Genomic DNA, 24,469 nt, shown 5'->3' with positions numbered 1-24,469 from the left:
TCCGCCCCTGGTAAAGAATACCCAGTCACGTGCAACAAAAATTAAAAAAACAGCATTTTTGCTTGCACATGATTTGATGATGTGCTTCACCTCATTTACTAAGCTCTAGGGCAGGGGTGGGCAAACTTTTTGACTTGAGGGCCGCAATGGGTTCATATATTGGACCCGGGGGCCGGACCAAGAGTAGATGAATGATGTGTATGTGTCATCCATAGTAAGTATAGTAATATTCCCCCATAGTAAGCATAGTAATTAATCCCCCATATAGTAATTCATCCCCCATAGTAATTCATCCTCCATATAGTAATTCATCCCCCATAGTAATTCATCCCCCATAGTAATTCATCCCCCATATAGTAATTCATCCCCCATAGTAATTCATCCCCCATAGTAATTAATCCCCCATATAGTAATTCATCCCCCATATAGTAATTCATCCCCCATAGTAATTAATCCCCCATATAGTAATTCATTCCCCATATAGTAATTCATCCCCCATAGTAATTCATCCCCCATAGTAATTAATCCCCAATATAGTAATTCATCCCCCATATAGTAATTCATCCCCCATAGTAATTCATCCCCCATATAGTAATTCATCCCCCATAGTAATTAATCCCCCATATAGTAATTCATCCCCCATAGTAATTAATCCCCCATATAGTAATTCATCCCCCATAGTAATTCATCCCCCATAGTAATTAATCCCCCATATAGTAATTCATCCCCCATAGTAATTCATCCCCCATAGTAATTCATCCCCCATATAGTAATTCATCCCCCCTATAGTCATTCATCCCCCATATAGTAATTCATCCCCCATAGTAATTCATCCCCCATAGTAATTAATCCCCCATATAGTAATTCATCCCCCATAGTAATTCATCCCCCATAGTAATTCATCCCCCATATAGTAATTCCTCCCCCCATAGTAATTCATCCCCCCCTATAGTAATTCATCCCCCCTATAGTAATTCATTCCCCATATTAATTCATCCCCCATATTAAGTCCCCAAGTCCCCCCTGTGTCAATTCACTTACCTTTGCTCCGCGCGTTCCTCTCGCCGTGTTCCCGCGCCGTTCTGGTCTTCAGGGCGGACTGTGAGAGGAGCCTAGCTCCTTTCACGTTCATCACGCTGCCCCGCCTACACACATCCTGACAGCCATCCTGACAGTATCGCTCCGCGGGCCGGATCAAAAGGTCCGCCGGGCCGTATACGGCCCTCGGGCCGTAGTTTGCCCATTGCTGCTCTAGGGGGAATTCCCTTGCAAAGTGCAGCTTCTCTTGCCTTGAACAACCCATTTGCTTTTAGGCTCCATGCACACTGGGCATTTTAATAACGCTGGTAAAGTTAGCTGTGTAAAGTCAAGTTTTTCAGCATCTTTTAGCATTTTTGAATTAGTGTTTAGCCGTGTTTTGTTGCGTTTTTCAGCGTTTTTTAGAGTTATGTGGAACAAAAATGCTGGTTTGCCGCAATTTACCACATTTAACTGTGTTTTTCAGCATTAAGAGCATTTTTACAGCTAAAAAACTCCTCTAGAAACCCACTAGTCCTGGGGTTTTTTTTCCAGCCAAAAAACGTTGATTACAGTCTATGTGTGCATGGATACATAGGATAACATGGTGGGGAGTTTACTGGCTGTAGAAAAAAACATCAAAAGCAGAAAACAGCAGCTGTAAAAATATCCAGTGTGCATGAGGACTTGGTAAATGAACCCCAAATTGGTCTTTTAGTATAATAATAAAATACAACTTGCAGACTTACCATTAATTCTAATGTGTTACATGGTATGTACTGTAGTTTGCAAGATATAGCTTGTTCTGGCTAAAGCTGATATATGACCCAAAATAAAGCAATGGTAGAATGACACTTTTCAGTCAATCAGACGTTGCTTTTTATTCGATTAGAGCAGTCAAAACAATGACATCATTTACTGCTAATGGGCCAATGTCTTTAAGTCCTCATGCACACTGGACGTTTTGATAACGCTGGTAACGTTAGGTGTGTAAAGTCATGTTAAAAACGTGAGTTTTTCAGCTTTTTTTGCATTTTTGCATTAACGTTTAGTGGCATTTTGCCGCATTTGCTTTTTTTGCGGTTTTTTTACCAAACAAAAAAAAATGTCACAAAGGATAACATGCTGGGTAGTTAAAAAATGTCAAAAGCCAAAAACATCAGCTGTAAAAACATCAAGTGTGCATGAGGACTAAAAATGAATTCATATACATTACTCTCAAATACAATGATGGTGGCAGAAGAGCATGTTTGGGGGCACGTTCATCAAAGCACATGTCGAGTTTGACTCAGTACACCTATTTGTTTCACTGGATTGTTACGTCTGGAAGTTAGCCCTTTTTGAGAGCTCAAAGATGGTGTGTAGGCAGTTCATATATATGTAGGCTGGTCAACATTGCCCCTATTTAAACACAGACACTAATTGCAATTTAAAAAGCCACAAATGTGGAAACCTTTAATTGCCATTTTAACCTATGTCTGTCATTTTGCACGTCTGTACCAAGACCAAACATTCCAGGGTATGTAAACTTTTGATCAGGGCTATTTGGGTGATTTCTGTAATTATTAAAGGATAAGTTCACCTCAGGGGTGGACTGACCATTTGGAAACTCGGGCACTGTTCGAGCGCCCGGGGTCAGTAGGGGGCCCCATGAGATGCCCCTGGTACCTTTTTCATAGGCTTTTTTGAGTTTGGGCAAGGACACAGGGGCCCCATGATCCCCTATTGCCCAGGGGCCCCATGAGTTTTCAGTCCGCCCCTGGTTCACCTTTTAGACAAAAATAATAAATGCACATTTTTTGCAGGTAAAAAAATGTGCATTTATTATTTCTGTCTACAGGAGCCTGGAAAGCATTGCACCAGCGATCAGCAGATCGCTGATGCCATGCAGGTTTCCTGCAGACCTGTCAGAATATCTGCTTGCCATACGGTATGTATGGGATGTACGGAATGCATGGGATGTATGGGATGTTAGAGCAAGAAGATATTCTGACAGGAGGCTTCAATGAACTACCATAGCGCACCACAGCACCATGGTAGTTCATTGAAAACTACAAGCCCACAGCCGCTAAGGCTGTTGGGACTTGCAGTCCATTCATTCACGGACGTCTGTGAATGAATGATGTGGATGTGTGGGCGGAGCCCTGCACAGCTGTGCTGTTTCCAAATCTGACAGATAGTAGGGGGAGGCTTCTCCCCGTACTATCTGTCAGAGGGAGGGGTGGCAGCGGGCGGCGGCTGCAGCTATGGGAACATGTTACATGTGGCACCCTATAAACCGGTAGAACATGTAACATGTTCCCAAAGGTGAACTTATCCTTTAAGTCTTATTACACCCACAACAGTAAAATCAGTTTGTATGTACTGTAAAGCATGCTTGTTATACTCACAGTGGAACCTAAGAGGTTAATTCTCCACATGGTGTAAAAAGGCTGTTTGATCTTCTCTTTTATGATCCTCCCCTTCTCCCATTGTCCCCTAAATATCTCCTGATAGAACAGAGGTTTGGAGTCACTCTGCACATGCTCAGTTTGGTGTGTATTGCTAGAGTTTTTTTTTTCTTCGGAGAGTGCATGTGATCAGCACAGGACCAATTAGTACTGTCCAGACAAAGGACAGGGGTCCTGCATCCTCCTAGAGGAAAATGAAAACTCCTTCTACAAGCTTTAACCTGTGCTTAGTTGGACACTGATAGAAGTCACAAGGCTGCTCTAACTGCTGATGATTAAAGGTATTTTGCAATGTATATTTACTAATATAATTGCATTTCCATGTTCTGTTTACTGTGTGTGACGGGAGTCACTTTGGGAGGGGGGCCCATAGAGCACAGCTCACTTTGGAGAGGTTGGGAGACCCCTGTCTCAGCTCCCCATATCCCTCTTATGTGTAAATCACCCTGTGCCTGTTAGGGGTACAGGGTGATCTTTCCTAATATTGTGTAGACATGTTTAGGAGATGTGTGGGGGTTGTGGATTGTTTATTGCCATGTGGATGCATCCCATTGTTCTATTGTGTGTCTTGCTTGGGAGCAAACTATTATAGGATGTATGTGTTTATGTGTATTGGCTCGGTGGGGGGTGTCTCCAACAGCCTCCCTCCTGATGGGTGTGTCTGTTGGTGTGTCTCTTGTTACTAAAGGTAGATTGCCCCGCCCTGTGTCATTATACAGGGAGAGGGGTTGTTCCCTTGAATGTATATATCTTGTATCTGTGTTAAAATAAAGTAGTCTATTTCCTGGTTTACTTTAAATCTGTGGTGTCTGTGGTCGGTGTTCGGACAGGGAAGTGGTATTCTAACGGAAGTACTCAGCGCAGGCTGGGACGGTTCCGTTTCACAGTGGGAGACCAAATATAGTGAATGCAGGGTCTTGGGTTTTATAACACTTTATGATTTACAAAAGGAGCCAAACAACTGTGATAATAAATGACTTAATATGATCACCATCCCTAAATTAAAAACAGTTTTTTTGGCATGATCAGTCATATTTTCAATATCAATGCCATAATGTCATGATTTCTGCCAGGGTATGCAAACTTTTGAGCACAACTGTACATGGTGTGGCCATAATGTTTTGGTTCAAAGCCACAACAAATTGTACTAGGCCTGTAGAGTGCAACAGGTGTCACTGCCTGTTAAACCCCTCAATGAGGTCAATAGGAGTGTGCTGCAGATGCGACCCAAGCGCTTGGCTCTGAGTTGTGCTATTTTAATACAGAATACTCCTTGGGATTAAAAAAGTAGATATTCAGAAGGCAACAGGATTGCCTCTTGAAGATCTACCAGCCGCTGCTATAATACTCTCCTAAAATCAATTCACTGCGGATGGCTTTTCAGGGGATGATAAACACTGCCGCAATGTGAAAGAGCCCTGCCTGTCTAGTGAAACTGTTATCACCAAATGTTGTGAGGGAAAGTCTTGCTAATGGAGTCCTGGTGAGCAATGAAAACCTGACAGTGGCTCAAATTGGACCCAATTCTTTCCAAAAGAAAAAAAAAAGGTTGGGTTGAACATACACTTCAAACCTTACCACTGCAATTATGTAAAATAATAATTGGTGTATTACAGCAATAAAATAATCACTTTGAAAACTTTTCCTTTTACGACCTTGACTTTCATAAACTACGACAGCGAGCTGTTAGCGTTTTATGGATTTCATCATCTCTCATCAAGAATTATTCAAATTTCCTGAAAGCCGCTCGCCTCCCTCTGCTGTGACTTTCTCAGTCGTTTGTTATGAATATGTATGTGTATGACTCTCAAGCACTGAGATGGAAATAAATATTTTCCTTTTAAACATAAGTAATGACACGGAGCTAGGATGGAGAATCCTAAAACAATGGTAGCTCATTTACTGCTGTACACGCTGTAAATAAAATGCTTATCTGTGTTAGATTCTGATTCGGAAAGCCTAATGGAAATGAGAGTTTACTTACTGTGTCCTGCAAATTAATCTGTTTATATATTTCAGTTTATACGCCGTCTTGTTAGCATTCATAAGGACGCAGTCAATCTTTTTGTTCACGAAACTACAAGCACAGCCCGCTATAATAAATGTGTATCATTTTCTTATTTGTAGCTGTTTGTATAAATCAGAAAACAAACAAGTTGCAGTGACACGGATTGTGGATGCATTGTCCAGACCTCAGCAAATTAAAAAATAAAGTCGTATATCAAACCGTAAGGGAATTTATAGGGGCAAGCAATATATTTTCCGTAGTTGGTCCAAACTCAATAAGAGCAAGGAATGAAAACTTTAAAAAAAATCTGTAATTTTTTTCTTATAATAAACACTATAAATCTATCATTACAAATGAACATGATTTTATTTTACACAAATATCAGCACAACAAATAACCTAGTACCCCAATTAAAGAAGAATTCCAGGTATAGATAATTTATACATAGTTACATTGGACCAGCTTAGACTAATACAATCCCTCGGCAATGCCCTTGGAAGCTGGAAATGCAAGAAGAAGACACAGATACTCCAGTGATCTGCACTTGCTTTCGAGATTTGTGCCAAGCAGCTGCCTTGCTGCATTTTGAACACAGGAAGTTGGCCGTTCGGCACATGTACTCTTCAGAGAATGTTTTGCATTTTCTGAATGAATGCAAAGCATTCTCTGATTGGACAAGGTGGGGTGATGACATCACACTCTCCATATCTTCCAGTCATGGAACACTTTGCATTTATTCAGAAACTTCAAAGCAATCCCTGAATGGCACTGGTGCAGAGTGGCCAACTCTTTATGTTCAAAATGCAGCAAATCAGCCGCTCAGCACAGGACCCAGAAATATGTTGAGATCACTGGAGGAGCTATGTCAACTTTAGTGATTTTTAGCTTCCAGGGGCATCGGCCAGATATGGTTTATGGAAAATTTAATTGGTCCATGCTGGACCAATGTAACTAGATGTAACATCTTCATACCTGGAATTCCTCTTTAAAGTGGTAGTAAACACTTATTGTATACTTTTACCTACAGGTAAGCTCAGGGGCGGACTGACCATTTGGAAACTCGGGCACTGCCCAAGGGCCCGGGGTCAGTAGGGGGCCCCATGAGATGCCCCTGGTACCTTTTTCATAGGCTTTTTTGAGTTTGGGCAAGGACACAGGGGCCCCATGATCCCCTATTGCCCAAGGGCCCCATGAGTTGTCAGTCCGCCCCTGGGTAAGCTTATAATAAAGCTGTATAAATAAATAAAATGAATATCTCCTAAACGTGAACGGTTTAGGAGATATGTGCTCTTTTTGACAGGTGGTGCATGCACTCTGGAGGAACGGTATACCTGTGCCATTCCTTCAGAGTACTGTGCCATGGCCCTGGACTCCTCATGCATGGGAGTGATGTCATTGCGGCCAGTCAGTCAGCCAGAGCTCACGAACCCAGAAGGAAGACTGGGTGAAGATGGGAAGCCTTTGCAGCAGTGACAGCCCGCCACTGGAGGGCTTCATTTTAAGGTAAGTCCTTTTATATTGTGCTACTATGCGATACATACTAGCACATTCTGACATTACCTTGCAGGGGATTTTTTTTCTCTTATTTTAGGTGTGGTTTACTACCGCTTTTATTTATTTATTACAGGTACTTATATAGCGCCGTCAATTTACGCAGCACTTTACATACATATATTGTACATTCACATCTGTTCCTAACCCTCAAGGGGGTGTACAATCTAAGGTCCCTAACTCACATTCATACAGTGGCCAATTTAGACAGGATCCAATTAAGCTACCAGCATGTCTTTGGAGTGTGGGAGGAAACCAGAGTACCCGGAGGAAACCCACACAGGCACAGGGAGAACATGCAAACTCCAGGCAGGTGGTGCCATGGTTGGGATTCAAACCAATGACCCTAGTACTGCCAGGTAGAAGTGCTAACCATTTAGCCCACGGATGTCAAACTGGCGGCCCTCCAGCTGTTGCCAAACTACAAGTCCCAAGAGGCATTGCTAGATTGACAGTTACAAGCATGACTTCCAAAGGCAGAGGCATGATGGGACTTGTAGTTTCACAACAGTTGGAGGGCCGTCAGTTTGACCCCCCTGATTTAGCCACTGTCCTGCTTTAAAGCACTTGTGCTATATTTATAAAGCAGTATTCAGATAGTATTCGTGTTCAGAAGTGTGTGAATTGTGTCTCATACATCCAAAGAGTAAAACATTTTCCAAGTTCAGTCAAATGTCATAAGGACAAGGACAACAAATGTGTGGTTGTGGCAATACATGTCCAACAAATCATCAGTTTCTATATTACAATGGCAATAAACTGACAATCTTAAATATATGTGGTTAATGGATTAGTAGTTGTGTCATACATGGGTAACAGACAGCTGTTACATTGGGCAGTCGTAGCAATATATGTGCAACAAATGAGCAATGCTACAGTAGACAAAAAAAATGCAGGGGCAATAACTGAAGCCTAAAAAGGATTTTTGTGCACCAATCTTTTTGTTTCATGAATGTCAGATATGGGTGAGTGGTGCTTTCCTTTTTTTTCTGGTTCATATTTAATAACTGGATGGGTGGAAGTCTACACCTTGTAAAATCACCAGCTACACACCAAATGTTAATGCTGCTTTGCTCCTTTCCTCCAAAAATATGCTTCAACAGCTGGTCTGTAAAAATCTTACAAAGCAGCTCTTGCAGGACATCTTTGATGGAAAGGAATGAAGCAACTATCCTACTGCCAATTGGATGTTCATTCATTATCACTTCAGTCCACCACTCTATTCAAACCAACACTGGCAACCTTGATAAAGGAAGTTTAATTATATTCCCCAAAATTGTTGGCTTGTTGTCTTTGGACTTCTACTGTTAAATAGAAGTCGACCATCAAAACTCTAAATCTTTAGTGTGAAGCTCTTGTTTTCTTGTGCCCCAAGGCTCCTTATGTTAGAGAGCCACCTGGCCACAATAATGGTTATGTATCTTCACAGAGAAACTGCACTGGATCTGGCCCTTCCTTACCACACATTCTGAATCTTTTATTGCTGTCTGTGGCATTTTTTGCAAAGCTTTCCCAGCTTTCTCCCTCTCTAAAGGAAAGCATTTCCATCCAAAACAAATAAAAAAAAAGCTTTGGCTAAATTCCAGCTGCACAAAAATTGCTTGCTAATTTATGTCTAGGGAAAAAAAAGCAGTTTTACTTACCTGATCCTCCACTCCACGGCAGACAGCATGCCTCCATGCTCTGATGGTGAACTGTTCCTCAGCATCCAATGATGTCATTGGACATGATGTTGAGGAGCACTTTGGTCCTTGCAATGGTCTTGATGATGTCAGAAGACTTCTGACCACTGGAGCATAAGGGAGAAGAGGGACTGGAGCATAAGGGACTGGTCTAGTAGTGCAGAGGAGCCTACAGATGTAGAGAGTTGAGTAAGTAAAAGTGCTTTAGCAAGTCTTCAAGACATAAATGAGCAGGTAACCGTTCCAGTGTGGGTGCTGAATTAAAATGGTTGCAAAGGCTCAAGGTTTTTTACCTTCATGCATTCAGGTAAAAAAATCTTCTGTGTGCAGCAGCCCCCCCAATACTTACCTGAGCCGTATAGCAATCCAGCTATGTGCATGAGAGCCTCGGCTCTTCAGGGACTCTTCCTCCCCTGAGGGCCATTGACTCCCGCTGCTGTCAATCACAGCCAGCCAGTCAATGATGAGAGAGAGAGAGCGGGGCAAAGCTGCGGCTCTGTGTGTGAATGAACATGCAGAGCAGCGGCTCGGGAGCAAACCTGCTTGGGTGCTCCCATAGCAAGCTGCTTGCTCTGGGGGCACTAGGCAAGAGGGGAGGACCTAAGAAAAGGAGGACCGGGGTTGCTGTGTGCAACACCACTGCATAGAGCAGGTAAGTATGACATGTTTGGCAAAAAAATGCCTTTAATATCAATTTAATGGCATGCAGACAGAAAAAAGGCTGCAGGAGATTAGGAACTAGATGAAAGAAGATGAGAGTCACAGCCTACACTTTCATTTCATAACACCAACATTGTAACTGCAATATAAACAATACATTTCACACTACGGCAGCCTTTCTCAACATTTTTAATGCAGAGGAACCCTTGACGTAACTTTCGAGTCTCAGGGAACCCCTGCTAAAAATGGCTTTATCTACAGTTCTTGATACATTAATGTGATAGAATGCTCCTTACACTTGTGGTCATTGGGAAGAATTACCCCCTTACAGATTGCTAAAAAGATCAATCAGTGGAAACTAAGATGAGATGTCAGTGGAAACTTACCTGAGAGGCAACAATTGCTCATTGCTCAAGGAACCCCTAGCAACTTCTAGGGGAACCCTGGTTGAGAAACCCTGCACTACGGTATAAGATTTCTTTAAAAAATTACCTTTCATGTGATTGCTACCTGTCTGCTGACCATCTCTTTCCATGACTTCCTGAATTCCCTGCATGCTTTTACAGCTTCTGCTCTGCTCATTCCTTGGGCTTACTTTTGATACGCTACATATACTAAATATGCCATGGCACCCTGCTGCCTGCAAGTAGCACCTCTGTAGTTCAGAAGGCAGGCTCTGTGAAATGTGTGACACAGCAGGGCCTACTCACAGGACATAGTGACTACGTGTTACAGAATTCAAGGAAATAAATAGGTTGGGTTCTTCAAAAAGTAAGTTTTCAAACGTCATGATTATTCAGATCAATAGGAGTGGGCTAGAAATAATTGAAAGACAATGTGGAAATTAATATATGTTTTTAAATTTGGACCACAGATACTCTTGAAAGGTACGATATACAAAATACTCAATTATGAATGGTCTATGTCTTTACTCCTGTTTGTTTGCTATTCCATGCAATAGCTTTTGTCCCTCTGTGGGGGCGAACCTGTTGCTATGTTACCTTCTTTGAAAACCAAATAAAAGTATTGCTTGGAAAAAAAGGCAATTATTTGTGATACACCGTATTTTTAATATTCCATTTACATGTACTTTACTTCTATTTTAAGGTACAGGAGCAGTTACACAAATATTCTTTGTGTTTAACTTTTATTTTTCCAAAGCAGAGCTATTTTCCAAGGCTATGTAATTCACTCTAGCAGAAAAATAGAAGCATCTTTGTTGTACAGTTTTAAAGACAACAGCTGTTTTCAACAGCTTTTCAACCTCTCTACTTCCCTCTCTCTCTCTTCTATTTTAGAAATCTGTCTATTTAAATCAGACATTAGCACGGGGCAGCGGTGCCCTATTGATGTACCAGAGGCAATATGAAGCGCATATGTGCTGTCTCTCTGACTCACTGCCTGAACAAAGCCTCTGTTTATGTCGTTTTAGAGCTAGGCGTACAGTAATTTTAAGCAGCCCTAACATCCTGCAGAGACATGACAGAAAGGGATGTGATAAGCTCAAATAACCCAAAAGATAATTAGCAGCAACTATAATGGAGATGACCAGGATTAGTGTTTAATCTGCTCAACAAATTCCTTTTTTTTGCACAATGGTGCATAAGGCTTTCTATAAACACTGGACAGTTGAGGAAAGTGGAATAAAATGGTATGTAGACCTCCAAACAGCGTTGGGCACTTTAGTTTTCAATGTTATAAACATAATACAGAAGTAAGCTATGTATGGATATCATGGCCACTGAGCAATTGTTACGTAAATGTGCAAGTTCTTCTCAGATCTCAATAAAGCAGTTGGCTGGCAAGATCCAACTGATTGAATTTTCCCTAAACAGGCTTGACAAGGGAAAGTCTACTACGGTCATGGTGAAGCCTACATATATTCTAATATTCCTTCATCTGACCATAAATGATTGTATTGGGTGGACATTCCACCCTCACTATTGTTCTTGATGACCATTGTGACCAGCAGAAAAGTTTACGGTTGTCACCGGAACATCAGCAAGGGAATATCTGTTCCAGGAACAGCTAACAAAGGTGGCGTTCCCCTTCATTTTTATAGGAAATTTCCAATCATTGTTATTTGTGTTTCTGGGACAGGAAATGAGGAATAATCTCCAACAAGGGGGGGGGGGGGAGGGGGGCAAAGAAAGCAATAAGAACCACAGTTGCTAACCCTTTTCCACTCCATGCAAAATGTAAAACGTTTGATGGAAATTCACTTTAACTAGTTCCCGCCAGTTGTGCGTATATATGCAGCCCCTCAGCTGGTGGGCTTTAACACCGAGCGGCCGCATATATGTGTGCTTATATAAACATTATTGTACCAGCACAGTAACTGGCAGTGCATACTTGCATTCGGGAGCTGCCAGTCACATTGGTCACATGATCGGAATGCCTGCCTCTGCCTCCTGGCATTTAAAACCTCTTAAAGGGCCAGAAGCCGCTGGTGGAAAGGAAAACAAACCACACAATGACAAATTCCATAAATGGCTAGGGAATGAATCTGTACTTCATTTGGCAGCTAGTGTTGATTTTTTTGGTCAAAAAATTATGTTATAGGTTCCTTTTATAATGAGCATTCAGTACACGATTCATGTACACAACTCTCCTGAAAATATTTCCTGCTTATGTAACTTGCTAATCGTTGTTGCCACCTCTAGGCTTCTTTTCACAGGATTACCAGGCCAATCGTAAGTGCTTTGCATAAAAAGTTTTTTACAGAGCTCAATAGCTGATGCTGAGATGGATTATCTACTATAGATTGATTATTCCTATCTGAAAAGATCAACCAAAAAATAAATTGATCGTTTTTAGAAGTGTATATGACCACCACAAGAATGGCTTGCTCTGGTTGCAGTGGGTGCCAAGGACCTATTAATGCGTAAGAAACGTAGGTTCAGCATGCTTTTGGTTTCTCCAGAAGTGAATTAACAATTCTGCTTGGAGATAGTAAACATTTTCTTAATTTTTTTTTTTTCCTCAGCATTAAAAAATTTGTTCTTGAATTGAGCAACTTCAACACAGGTAATTACAGTGGGTAGAATAGTATTATCCCTTTCTGTTCCAGTTAATTAAGTCATAATTCAAAGCCAAACTCTAAGCAGATGAAAACAAAACCCCATGTATTCCAGGTAGGCATTAACGATAAAATCATTAAACATATTTTACATGGAAACAACATACTTGAATCTCCTTTGATATCCGCCTTCTGTATTCGCCTGCAAAACAGGCTGAGAGAGATCTTGAGAAAATTATGCACAGCTGCTTTACAGATGTGAGCATGCGTACAGGAGAAGAGAACAAAGGAATGATCTCACCAGTATGCTGCTGCTCTGTTTATTGTCTAATCCAATGTTTCTCAACCTTTTTTCAGTCAAGGCACCCTTTAAAGTTATGAACATTCTTGAGGAACCCTTTAAAATTATCGACAGTCTCAAGGCACCCCATTCTAAAATAAAAAAAAAACTATTCTGATAGTTCTACCTAGTGCAGCAACACCCACACATGTAGGACACCCAATGTTAGAGGGGATTTATTCTTCCAATGCAAATACATTTTTGCACACTGGTACTGAATAGTATTCCAATGTTTCTCTTCTTCATCAATTTCTCTCTATCACTCAGCTACTTTACCCCCATTAGTGACAAAGAGGGGTAGGGGAGGGTCAAACAAGGATGCTGTGCAGGCGACAGACATCCTCCATATCAACTGATGGCATCATTGGTTGTTAGGATGCTGGCAGCTAGAAGGTCATAATGGTGCACAATGAAAACCTGTGGCTTTGTGTAACTAAATGGCAGGCTTGATCTATCCGCTAACTTGTATACAGTTTTTGGACATGTTTAGGCAGTTTGCCGAGGCCCCATGAAGAAACATCTAGGCACCCTGGTTGAGAAAGGCTGGTCTAATCACAGGCTATGGTGAGTCCTGCATAAGGCTGTATTGCCTATCTCCAGTATACTTTGAATGGAGGACCAGGCTGTGTAATCTGACAGGGGTATCTGGATCACAAAACAGAATTTTAAAATGTTAATCTATATATTTCTCCCTATATATAATTGGCATACTTGATTTATTATCAGCTTTAGGACATAGGTTAAAATTATATAAAGTAGAAGCTGTCCCCCTAGCAAAGATGAATTATACCTTTATTAGGAGGGGGAACTATTTTTGAAGCTTCATCAAAATATGTCCACCGGCAATATAGAATAGCCTATTCTGTCCTTTTCTCATTATGTTTTGAATGTATGGTACTGTGTAATATTCCAATAAATCAGTTCCGCATGAAGGGTAATGTTATCTGCATACAGTATTAAGATTTCCAGTTTTTTTTTTTATCTAAATGATTGATCACTGACATTTCACTTATTTTACCTCTCTGAATCATGTTCCTTCTGCTCTTTACAGGAAATCTCCCAACAGGAATTAGGAAGAGTTTTACTAAACACCTTGGAGATGTGCAGAGAACCGAAGCAAGGTATGAACAACCTTATTTATTGGAATTGTTATCTATTACAACCAATTTATCACCATCTCATGGATTGTTATTTCATTTTAATGAGTAGAAGTGGAACTAAACCCATCTATTTTACCTGTTTCAAAAAACATTTACATTCCTTGAACGTGTTACATTTGCTAGTGCTCTCAACCAAACTGTCAAACAATCAAATGGCTGGTGTCATAACTGATTATATATATATATATATGCAGCATGATGCTTAGTACATGAGTCATGATGAGAAAAGTGGATGAAAAAAAATGCTTTCGGAGCGATCGTCCAATAATCTGATTGTTAGTACACAGCTTTCGAGAGCCGATCACGACAGTTCATTCGTAGATAACAGAACAATGGTTTTTGTGTAATTAGTATGGTATTCATATGAAAAAAACTAGTGACCAAGACCGCTCACGCTCAAAAACGAAAGAAAACAGTGCAATACAATACATGATACCACTTACGAAGTTGTATTCTGTCTTACGAGAATCTTTGTAAGCTTGGTAGCCTCTTCATTTTGACTAGCATGCAAAAATAGAAAAAAAGACAACAATCATTCGTCAAATATTCTAATAATGTGCATTAGGCTTAAGATGGCAGCTTCCTGAAAATGACAGGAGGGTTTAGTTCTGCTTTAACCTCTTAGTGCTGGTGCCTCCCGGCCCTTTAAGAGTTTCTGAAGCCGGGAGGCGGGTGGAGTTTTAGGGCCATGTGACCGCCGTGATTCGCCGTCACATGATCGGAAAAGGTCCCGATCGAAAGGGGAGATTAGGACCTTTCCGTGAGTCACGGACATATGTGCTGGCGTGCTCTCATGTATTTTCTAATTGCATACAAATATGCGGCTGCTGAGTGTCAAGGCCCAGATGCCGAGAGGCCGCATATTTGCGTGCGCTCGGCGTCAAGGGGGTAAAGTGTATGTCCAGACAAAACTTTTTTTCTTAGTTTTGGACAGCATAGGGAAGGATTAGAACCCCTGTCTATCCGAGGCTTCATTAGAGAGATTTCTGCTCCTTTCCTGACTTGCATAAATGTTTTATCAAGCTTGGGAAAATCTGCAACACAGATAGGGATAGAAATAAATCACCACATTTGTCGGGGGATGGAGGAGCCTGTGACTCCTTGCCCTTTCTTTCATGGGATAATGCTGGTGTATGGGGGTTGGTCCAGTGCTGTCATGAAGCTAGAAGCTTGCAAGGTCAACATTAAAAGTGGAAAAAAAGAGCATCTAATGATCAAGAGTCCAGAATTGTTTATTATATGTGACAACTGGATGGCAAAAGACAGCCAATGTGTTTCTGGAGCCAAAAATCCCCCTTCATCAGGGCTTGGACAATGTAGCAAAAAGGTACCTTTTGAGCTCAAAGCAAAGGCTTCTGGTTAGAACTCTCCAACAGGGGAAGTATTGATGGGGCTCACTTGGCTATGGCTACAGAGGCAGGTGCAATTGCACATCAATTCTTTCTGTTGTCAGAAAGTTATATTCAGGAAGTTTTGCTAAGAGTCTATTAGATACATTTTGATGCATTGTCCAAGCTCTGATGAGGAGAGATTTTTGGACCCCGAAATGCATTGACTTTAATTGGTGTCCTTGTTGCCACATGTAATTAATATGAAAGGATTTTGGATTCTTGAGATTATCTTTTGGCACACTCTTTTTTTTCATGTTAACGTCTCAACCCTCGGTGACCATAAGACATTACTGATCATTCCTCATTATGGGTTAAGGATCTGTGTCCAACTCCTCATCCCCATCTTTCATCTGAGCTTACACAGGGTATCTTTTCCAGAATGAAGTGGGGAGTGAAGGAAAGGTGGGCATGCAAAGCTGTGGGGGACATGCATGGGTAAAGAACAGGTTTGCTTTAACCTTTGTAAAAGAAAATGGGATTTGGACTTTAATTGGTGGATTTTTTTTTGTTTGAATTATCAGTGCAATCAACAAAGTTCTGTAGAGCGATGACTGTAGAGCTTTAAAACAAGTTGCATGGATTCTAGCATGAATGAAATAAGAAACAGATGGAGAGATACATTTGCAGAGTTCTGGGGGCGATTCAGATTCTGTGATTTTTAATTTCGAGGAATTAGGTCTGCCAGTTTGACCATTTAATTCCACACGTGTAGTAAAGGCACATATGGCTCACATACATCGCGGTCATGAATGCATGTGCTGCTTGCTTTGTCACTGTTTCCATGCAAGCACATAACATTCATGTGCGCTGATTTGCTTTGCAGTCACGTGTAGTCACATGGCTGACCAGTTTACACATTTGACCTAGAAAGCCTATGAGGAAATCAAGGAATTTATCTGGAGTGTTTCATGTCAGAGGAACGGTGAGGTTACCAAGGCTACATTGGACAGAAGATATTTGTATGCGGTGTATTTCAGAGATTATTCACAACGGTGCTAGAATGATCTGTAATGCCTTCCAATACCTTCTACTGACCCATTCTTTTATTGCCTGAATGACGTTGGGGATTTAAGAAGAGATCACATACATGCAACTGTGTGTCTAAATCACATGTTATATAAATTGATACAGTTGTTATGGGATTGGCATGCTGCCGGTTGGGGAGATAGAAGGTAGTAGTGTTATCCTTTTATATCCTTCAGGCCCTATTCACACTATTATGCTGTGATAATGCGCACATTACCGCGTTGGTGTGCTGTGGTGCCATTCATCAAAACACACTTGCCTTACAACGCAGCACAACACGTGCTGCCGAAAATACTGAATGTGCCTATTTTATGCGATTTGGTGTGTTAGGTAGCCTGGACAAATGAATGGGGCTGTCTTAACGCATCAAGTACGGCTTAACAACACTTGTGCTAACATGACACAACAGTGTGAAGAGGGCCCTATAATATCATATTGATTCATGGTAGTAGGGTTAGAAAGGTGCTTAGTTAGCCAGAGAAGCAGTTTTTTCTGCTACTGGGTCCTGGGGAGCTGGATCTGCATATTGTCAGCATAGAGGCTCCTAACGCAGGAAGAGGTGAGTGTGCAGCAGGGGTGGAGTGTTTTAGGGTGGGTTACATCTAAGCAGTATTGGGCCTCTTGTACATTGTACTGATGTATGAGCATCCGCCATTCCTGGCATAAAAAAAACCCATAAGGATGAGCTGCGTTTCACTTGCACATATATGAGAATATGCACACATAAGCAGGAGGCATGGTATTTGCATGTATTTGTGTGTATTTGCAAGTATACATTTAAATATACCGATCGGCAACTTTGATTTTTGTGGGGTTTTTACTGATCAATACGCAGTGCTTGTATGTACAAACACATTGAAAACAATGGGCTGATGATATGTTATGGCTCATTAAATTTGGCTGATTAGGACAAATATGTGAGTGTTCCCTCAGGTTTACGAGCGTACTATCATTGTTGCACTTGGTTTTGATTTTGTACTTCTTTTCTATTTTGATATATTTGTTAAAATTCAATCAAAATGATTTGAAAGAAAACAATGGGCTGCATTTTAGATCATTGGAAAAAAAATAACACTGTATGCCTGAAATCGGAGCATTTTCAAGCAGAAGTGTGCAAAAGGCCTTAAACCCAAAAGCGAACATTTATTATTATTTTGTTATTATTATTATTATTATTATTATTAATGTTGTTAATGCAGCTTACCAATTCTTAAATGTGATGACTGCATTAGTTTTCTTTTTTAGGCTTTCTTTCCCTTATTTTCCACCTGGTGATCTGAGTAGTAAGTTTGTTGTTTTTCAACAGAGCAAGCTCTCCTGGAAATGTAACAGTTAAGAGTTTTGAGACAAACCATTTACAGAAGTGCCTACAATGATCAGCTTTTATTTATTTATTGCAGGTCTTTATATACGCAGTGCTTTACATACAGTGCATTCATAAAGTATTCAGACCTCTTTCACTTTTTCAGTTTTGTTATGTTGTAGCCTGATACTACAGTTGTTTAAATTAATTTTTTTTTCTAATTAATCTACACTCAGTACCCCATCATGACAAAGTGAACACAGAATTTTAGGAATGTCTATGCATTTATTAAAAAGAAAAAACTGAAATATCACATGTACTTAGACCCTTTACTCAGAACTTTGTCAAAGCACCTTTGGCAGCGATTAGAGCCTCGAGTCTTTTTGGGTATGACACGACAAGCTTTGCACATCTGCATTAGGAGATTTTCTGCTGTTCTTCTTTGCAAATCCTCTCAAGCTCAGTCAGGTTGGATGGGAACCGTCGATGGACAGCCATTTTCAGGTCTCTCTAGGGATGTTCAATAGGGTTCAAGTCAAGGCTCTGGCTGGGCCACTCTAGGACATTCACAGAGTTGTCCATAAGCCACACCTGTGTTGTCTTGGCTGTGTGTTTATCATCATTGTCATGTTGGAAGGTGAACCTTCGGCCCAGTCTGAGGTCCTGAGCGCTGTGGAACAGGTTTTCATTGAGGATATCTCTGTAGTTTGCTCCATTCAGCATTCCCTCAACCTTGACCATCTCCCAGTTCCTGATGCTGAACAACACCCTCACAGCATGATGCTGCCACCACCATGCTTCACTGTTGGGATGGTATTGGGCAGGTGATGAACGGTGCCTGGTTTCCTTCAGACATAACATTTAGAATTGAGGCCAAACAGGTCAATCTTGGTTTCAGCAGACCAGAGAATCTTGTTCCTCACAGACTAAGAGTCCTTCACATGCTTCTTATGCAAACTCCAAGTGGGCTTTCTTTATTACACTGTATTTTACACTGAGGAGAGGCTTCTGTCTAGCTACTTTGCTATAAAGCCCAGATCGGTGGAGGGCTGCTGTGATTTTTGTCCTTCTGGAACTTTGTCCCATCTCCACAAAATGACCTCAGTCAGGGTGATCCTTGGGTTCTTGGTCACCTCTCTTACTAAGGTTTCTCCTCTGATTGCTCAGTTTGGCCAAGGGACCAGCTCTTGGAAGATTCCCGGTTGTGCCAAACTGCTTCCATTTGAGAATTATGGAGGCCATTGTGCTCCTGGGCACCTTCAATGCAGCAGAAAGTTTTTAGAGCCTTCATCAAATCTGTGCCCTGCAATAATCCTGTCTCTGAGCTCTGCAGTTCCCTTGAGCTCATGGCTTTTGCTGTGATATAATATGCATTGTCAGCTATGAGGCCATTTATAGAGAGGTGTGTGCCTTTCTGAATTGTGTCCAACTAATTCAATTTACTACAGGTGGACACCAATCAAAGCGTAGAAACATCTCCGCAACGATCAAACTTAGTGGAAGGCATCTGAACTAAATTTCAAGTGTGTTGCTAAGAGTCGAAAAAATTATGCTAATTTGATATTTCAGTTTCTCTCTTTAACAAATTCACAGACATTTCTTAAATTCTGTTTTCACTTTGCCAGTATGGGGTACCGAGTGTATATTAATGAGAAAAAATTAAAATACTGTACTATCACTGTGTATGTATATATATATATATATATATATGTATGTGTGTGTGTGTATGTATATATATATATATATATATATATATATATATATATTACACTCACATCAGTCCCTGCCCTCAAGGAGCCTACAATCTAAGACCCTTAACTCACATTCATATAAACACATACTAGAGACAATTTTCCTCCCAGCATGTGTTTGGAGTGTGGGAGGAACCTGGAGTACCCCAGAGGAAAGCCATGCAAGCAAAGGGAGAACATGCAAACTCCATGCAGGTAGTGTCATGGTTGAGATTCGAACCAATGATCCTAGTGCTGCCAGGCAGAAGGGCTATCTACTTAGACATTGTAAAACCTTTATCTTAAAAAAAAAAAACCCAAAAAAACAAAAACTTTGGGATGCTAAGCTGTAGTTCGGCTTAAAGTGTTACTAAATCCCAGACCCTGCATCCACTATATCTGGTCTCCCACAGTACACACATGGAAATGCAATTATTTTAGTAAATATAAACTGCTAAATACCTTTTCTAATCAGCACTTAGAGCAGTCTTGTGACTTCAGCTGAGCACTGGTTAAAGCCCGTAGGAGTTTTCTTTCTGCTCTAGGAAGATGGAAATCCCCTGACCTCTGTTTGGACAGTGCTGATTGGCCCTATGCTGATGCACCCTCCTAAGAAAAAAACCCTCTCTAGCAATACACACCAAACTGAGCATGTGCATGTGACCACAGGTTCAGTCTGTGTCAGGTGGTCATTTCAAAAAGAGGGAGGGGCGGATAAGAAAGGATCAAACAGTCTGTTTACGCAAGGCACAGGATTAACCCCTTAGGTTCCACAGTGTGTATAACAAGCATGCTTTACTACATATACAGACTGATTTTACTGTTGTGGGTTTAGTAACACTTTAAATTTATCGGTGTATCTAAATCTGCTAGCATATCTAACACTCTCCTCCCCCCATATTAACAATGCTGCTGTCCAAAGGTGCCTCTGCTCCTTCATCCAGAGTGGGGGCACTGTACTGTGTGCTACTGGCCAGATCACCAGGTGAAAACAGAGGGGGGAAAAGCCTAAAAAAAGAAAACTAATGCACCCAACACATCTAATGGTTGGTAAGCTGCAATATATTACATTTCTGGTTTTAGGTGTAATACCTTTTCAAAATCAGTCCTACTTCAAAACAAACAGCATCTATTTTAATATTCATGAATGTACCAGTTATATGCATTTAGACAGTCCATTGCAATTACGTTCATTCTGAAAGAGATGATTCACACCCTCGATCCTCTTTCTACTGTATACATCGGGAAAGAGCTGTACAGAACGACGACAAGAGGCCACGGCGCTAAAAGCCCTATAATCTGCCAGTGGGAAAATGATACAAAATTCACATCAAAGTCTCTTTTATGGACTTGCAGACTTTGCCAGGTGCTGTTTTTTAAGAACTTTATATCAAAATAATGTCTTTCTTGAGGAAAGTCGGAATGTAATCTTTATTGTAATTTCAGCAGACTGAGGTTGCAAGTGAAATGTCAAAGATAATTTATCTCATTTTCCGCATTGTTCAAACCCTTTTATTTTCTAGGAAAGGAACATATTTATGAAGTCTTGGATACTTTACGTCATGAACTGTCAGTCTGTGAGCTACTCCAAAGCCAACAGGAAAATGAAGACAGCAAAGCACCATCCATGGCCAACTCGCTAGTCATCTCTTGTTGAACAACAGCGCCACCTACAGCCTTTCCATGAACGTACGCCTTTGAACAGGATCTATCTTTTATCAACTCCTTTGAGTTTGTTGATAAGCAGACCAGCTCTAATCCATCTGCCTCAAGCTGCTCTCCAGTATCTGAATCACACCATGTCAAAGGGATGCATTGTGGGTAGAGTCAAATAAATAAGCTCATGAAACATTTTCATTTGTTGACACAGATAAAATTTATTTATATAGTCCTACCTGCAGGTGCTCCGTGTGGACGAACAGAGCTCATCATTCAGCAGTTCAATAATAGTCATATGGGGAGCAGCATCAATTGGAATAATTTCCGGAATAAAATGAAAACACAGCCATAAAAATGACGGATTCCCCAGGCCAGGAGTGACAGTCTGCAGTATTGCAGCAAGGACGGCCTAGCTAATAAACGTACGGATCAACAGTTTACACGTCCAAGACTAATGTAGGGGATGATATACATGGTCTGACGAACAGATCAATAAATCTCACAAATTGCTCTGGTTGAGATATAGGTGTGAAATCGGGTTGATTAAGAAAAAAAAATGATTGTGATGCTTTGTTTTGAGCTATTGCTGGAATCTGATTTTTTATATGTGTCGTTTTGCAGGATACACGATGAGGGGATATATTGTATCCTGTAAATAGATGTTATGTTCTATATTTTTATTGATGCTGAACTCTAGGCAAACAGTTAATAGAGTCACAAGACATATAAAAGGGCTATAGATTTTCCTGATAAAGATATCTCTTGCTGGCTATCCATTCCTGAGATTTACACAGCTCTGCCAGGTCATTGACACCACTTTGCATCCAGATGTAACCCAGCTGGAAGACATTTAGTTTGCTAAAGCACTGTGAATAATAAACGCCCTAACATATCCTACCTTTAAAATAAAATAATCCCATTTTGGTTCCTATCAAGGGCGGACCGACCATTGGGGAACTCGGGCACTGCCCGAGGGCCCGGGGTCAGTAGGGGGACCCATGAGATGTCCCTGGTACCTTTTCATAGGCTTTTTTGGGTGTGATTTGAGTGTGGGTGAGGACACAGGGGCCCCATGATCCCCTATTGCCCGGGGGGCCCCATGAGTTGCCAGTCCGCCCCTGGTTCCTATAAAACAACATGATGCCATCCCTCTGTTCACTCTGTTCTCTGCTTCTGTCAGCATGTTCCTTGTCATGTATTCAGCACACTTCAGATTCTAATAGTGTCTAATCCTTCCTTTCCTAGTCTTACCTCGGGTTCACACCTAAGCGTTTTCTGCAGCGTTTTGCAGAAACGCAGTACAGTCCATTTAACATGACTTCCTATGGGACACGTTCACATCTCCATGTTTTCACCCGGTGCGTATTTTAGAAAGGGTCAGGGACTTTTTTTAACGCAAAAAGTTGCGTTTTTGGTTCTGTAGACTTCAATGGAAATACTGAAGAAAAGCAAGTAGTATTTTTTGCTGCGTTTTACATTTTAAATCTGCCTAGCAACAAGAAAAATAATAATAGAAAAAAGCATCAAAAATATGGCAAAAACGCAATGCAGAAACAGCTTAAATGCAAACTGCATAGGTGTGAAGCCTTAGCTATGCTGTACAGTGTACTGTAGATACAATGTCAGAATTGGGTACTTACTCTAGATGCATTAAAAGCAATGTGGAAGTCCCGGATAGATCTAACTAAGCTTCAAACTGCTCCCACTTCTAACTTCCCTGTAGAAGGAAGATGCATATACTTCCCTGTTCTCAGGGAGCCCCAGTCCAGCCATGCAATCTCCCTAACATCCGGCTTCAGGGGAGAGGAGGAACAACGGACTGCAAATTCCCCATAGTAAGCCTATGGGTGATGTCACTGATCAAACATCTCTTGTTGTTGGCGATCTCTCTTGTCTTCCAAAGCCAGGGCTGCTGGGGAGATCACAGGACTGGACTGGATCTCCCTGAGAAAAGGGAAGTATAAGCATCTTCCATCTACAGAGTAGTTAATATAGGTGTGAGAAGGGGAGTAGGACCAGACTTAAGCTTGGATCTATGCTTCAATTCCATTTTAAAGTGGTTGTAAACCCTTACATATACCCAGTGAAGTGACTGGACTCAGGTGATACACAGAGATTAAATAAATCCTTCTACATACGTTGTACCTGTCTATATGCAGTCTTCTCTTCTCTACAGCCATGCAAAGTGCTGCATTTATAAAGCTTGTCTGAGAGTTCAGAAAACAGGGGGCGGAGACCTGAAATTACACTCTGCAGAGCTCAGTAACGGGAACCCTGAGAGCTTATTGGAGGAAAAGAGACCCCCCCCCCTCCCCTTGACACAACTCACAGGAACATGGCTGAACCTATCAATCAGCTGGAGGTCCCTCCCCGTCACCATTTTTCTCTTGGTGTCAGGAAAACTTGTCAAAAGTGGTTCATGCTGATAGCAGAGGAATGAAACAGCATACAGAAGTGACCTTAGTGCTCTGGATTGAGACAAGTACACAGTATAGAGGGATATGCTTTGTTCATATTTCATGTCTGAGGTTTACAACCACTTTAATAATTTATTTTGAATACAGAACTGCATTTATTTGTGTCTTTGAGGCCTGCTTCACATTAGTGTGGTCACAGTAGCCCATTCATTTGATGGGCTGCTGTGCCCGTGTTTCACGCAAAGAAAAGGTGCGTGCACCTTTTCCAAAACACATCCGCATCGAAACCGCATGGTCTTGTTGACCGTGTGGTTTCTATGCATTTCCCACACTTGCGATCACAATGGGGATGAGATGCAGGGGGTTGCCATTCAGAATGAATGGCACTCCCCTCGCATCTCACAAGAGAAACGTGATGCAGCTGTGGGTGGTTGCGGGTATGGGAATCACATCAATTCCCACAGGCTACTGTGAGCCTTATATCTGCCTAGAGTTCATCTCCAATAGGGCAGTGACATTTCCCTGATACCAGTCCTTTTAGCCTGCTTTTCCACAATACATATAGATGTTTATTTATATATAGCAGATGGTTTGATTGCATTTTATTGGGTTTTAGATGCTACAGGACCAGATATTTTCTTAAGTGTTAATAAAGAACAATTTCTTCTTTTGCTTGTTTGTGAAATTATTTCTAATATTTATAATACTTTTTTAAGATGTTCTTTAAATGTGACAGTCTACAAGGTTTGGATTGGAACGCCTATCAGGTTTTTATTGCTGTCTGTGTCCTTGTTAGGTAGATTCACCCTCTCTATACGTCCTGGTGACTGTTATCACTGAGAGTGAAAGTGAAAGAACAGCAGAGGGGAAATTGTCCAATGGGGACACTCGTTCTGGTGACAATCAGAGATTTCAAAACTTTAGAGCAGGGGTCTCCAAACTATGGCCCCCCAGCTGTGAAGTACTACAAGTCCTATGATGCCTCTGCCTCTGGAAGTCTTGCCTGTAGCTGTCAGGGTCTTGCAAGGCCTCATGGGACTTGCAGTTCCTCAACAC

The 24,469-nt window shown here is 41.2% G+C and overlaps 1 protein-coding gene across 2 annotated transcripts in view; it reads left to right on the top strand.

Moving 5' to 3' along the window:
- Positions 1-24,081, top strand: part of EFCC1 (EF-hand and coiled-coil domain containing 1) — a 165,369-nt gene extending 141,288 nt beyond the window's left edge. For both annotated transcript variants that reach the window (XM_089678728.1, XM_089678727.1), the window contains exons 7-8: positions 13,779-13,848; positions 20,861-24,081. In XM_089678728.1, coding sequence (XP_089534854.1) covers positions 13,779-13,848; positions 20,861-20,994 — 204 coding nt within the window. In that variant the 3' untranslated portion in view covers positions 20,995-24,081. The remainder of the gene's footprint in view (positions 1-13,778; positions 13,849-20,860) is intronic.
- The last annotated feature ends 388 nt before the right edge of the window (positions 24,082-24,469 follow it).

The sequence above is a fragment of the Staurois parvus genome, unplaced genomic scaffold, assembly GCF_062004578.1.
Source record: "Staurois parvus isolate SC_StPar_1 unplaced genomic scaffold, SC_StPar_1.0 ptg000209l, whole genome shotgun sequence".
Classification (NCBI taxonomy): domain Eukaryota; kingdom Metazoa; phylum Chordata; class Amphibia; order Anura; family Ranidae; genus Staurois; species Staurois parvus.
Note: the sequence above shows the minus strand (reverse complement) of the source record. Positions and strands in the feature narration are given on the sequence as shown.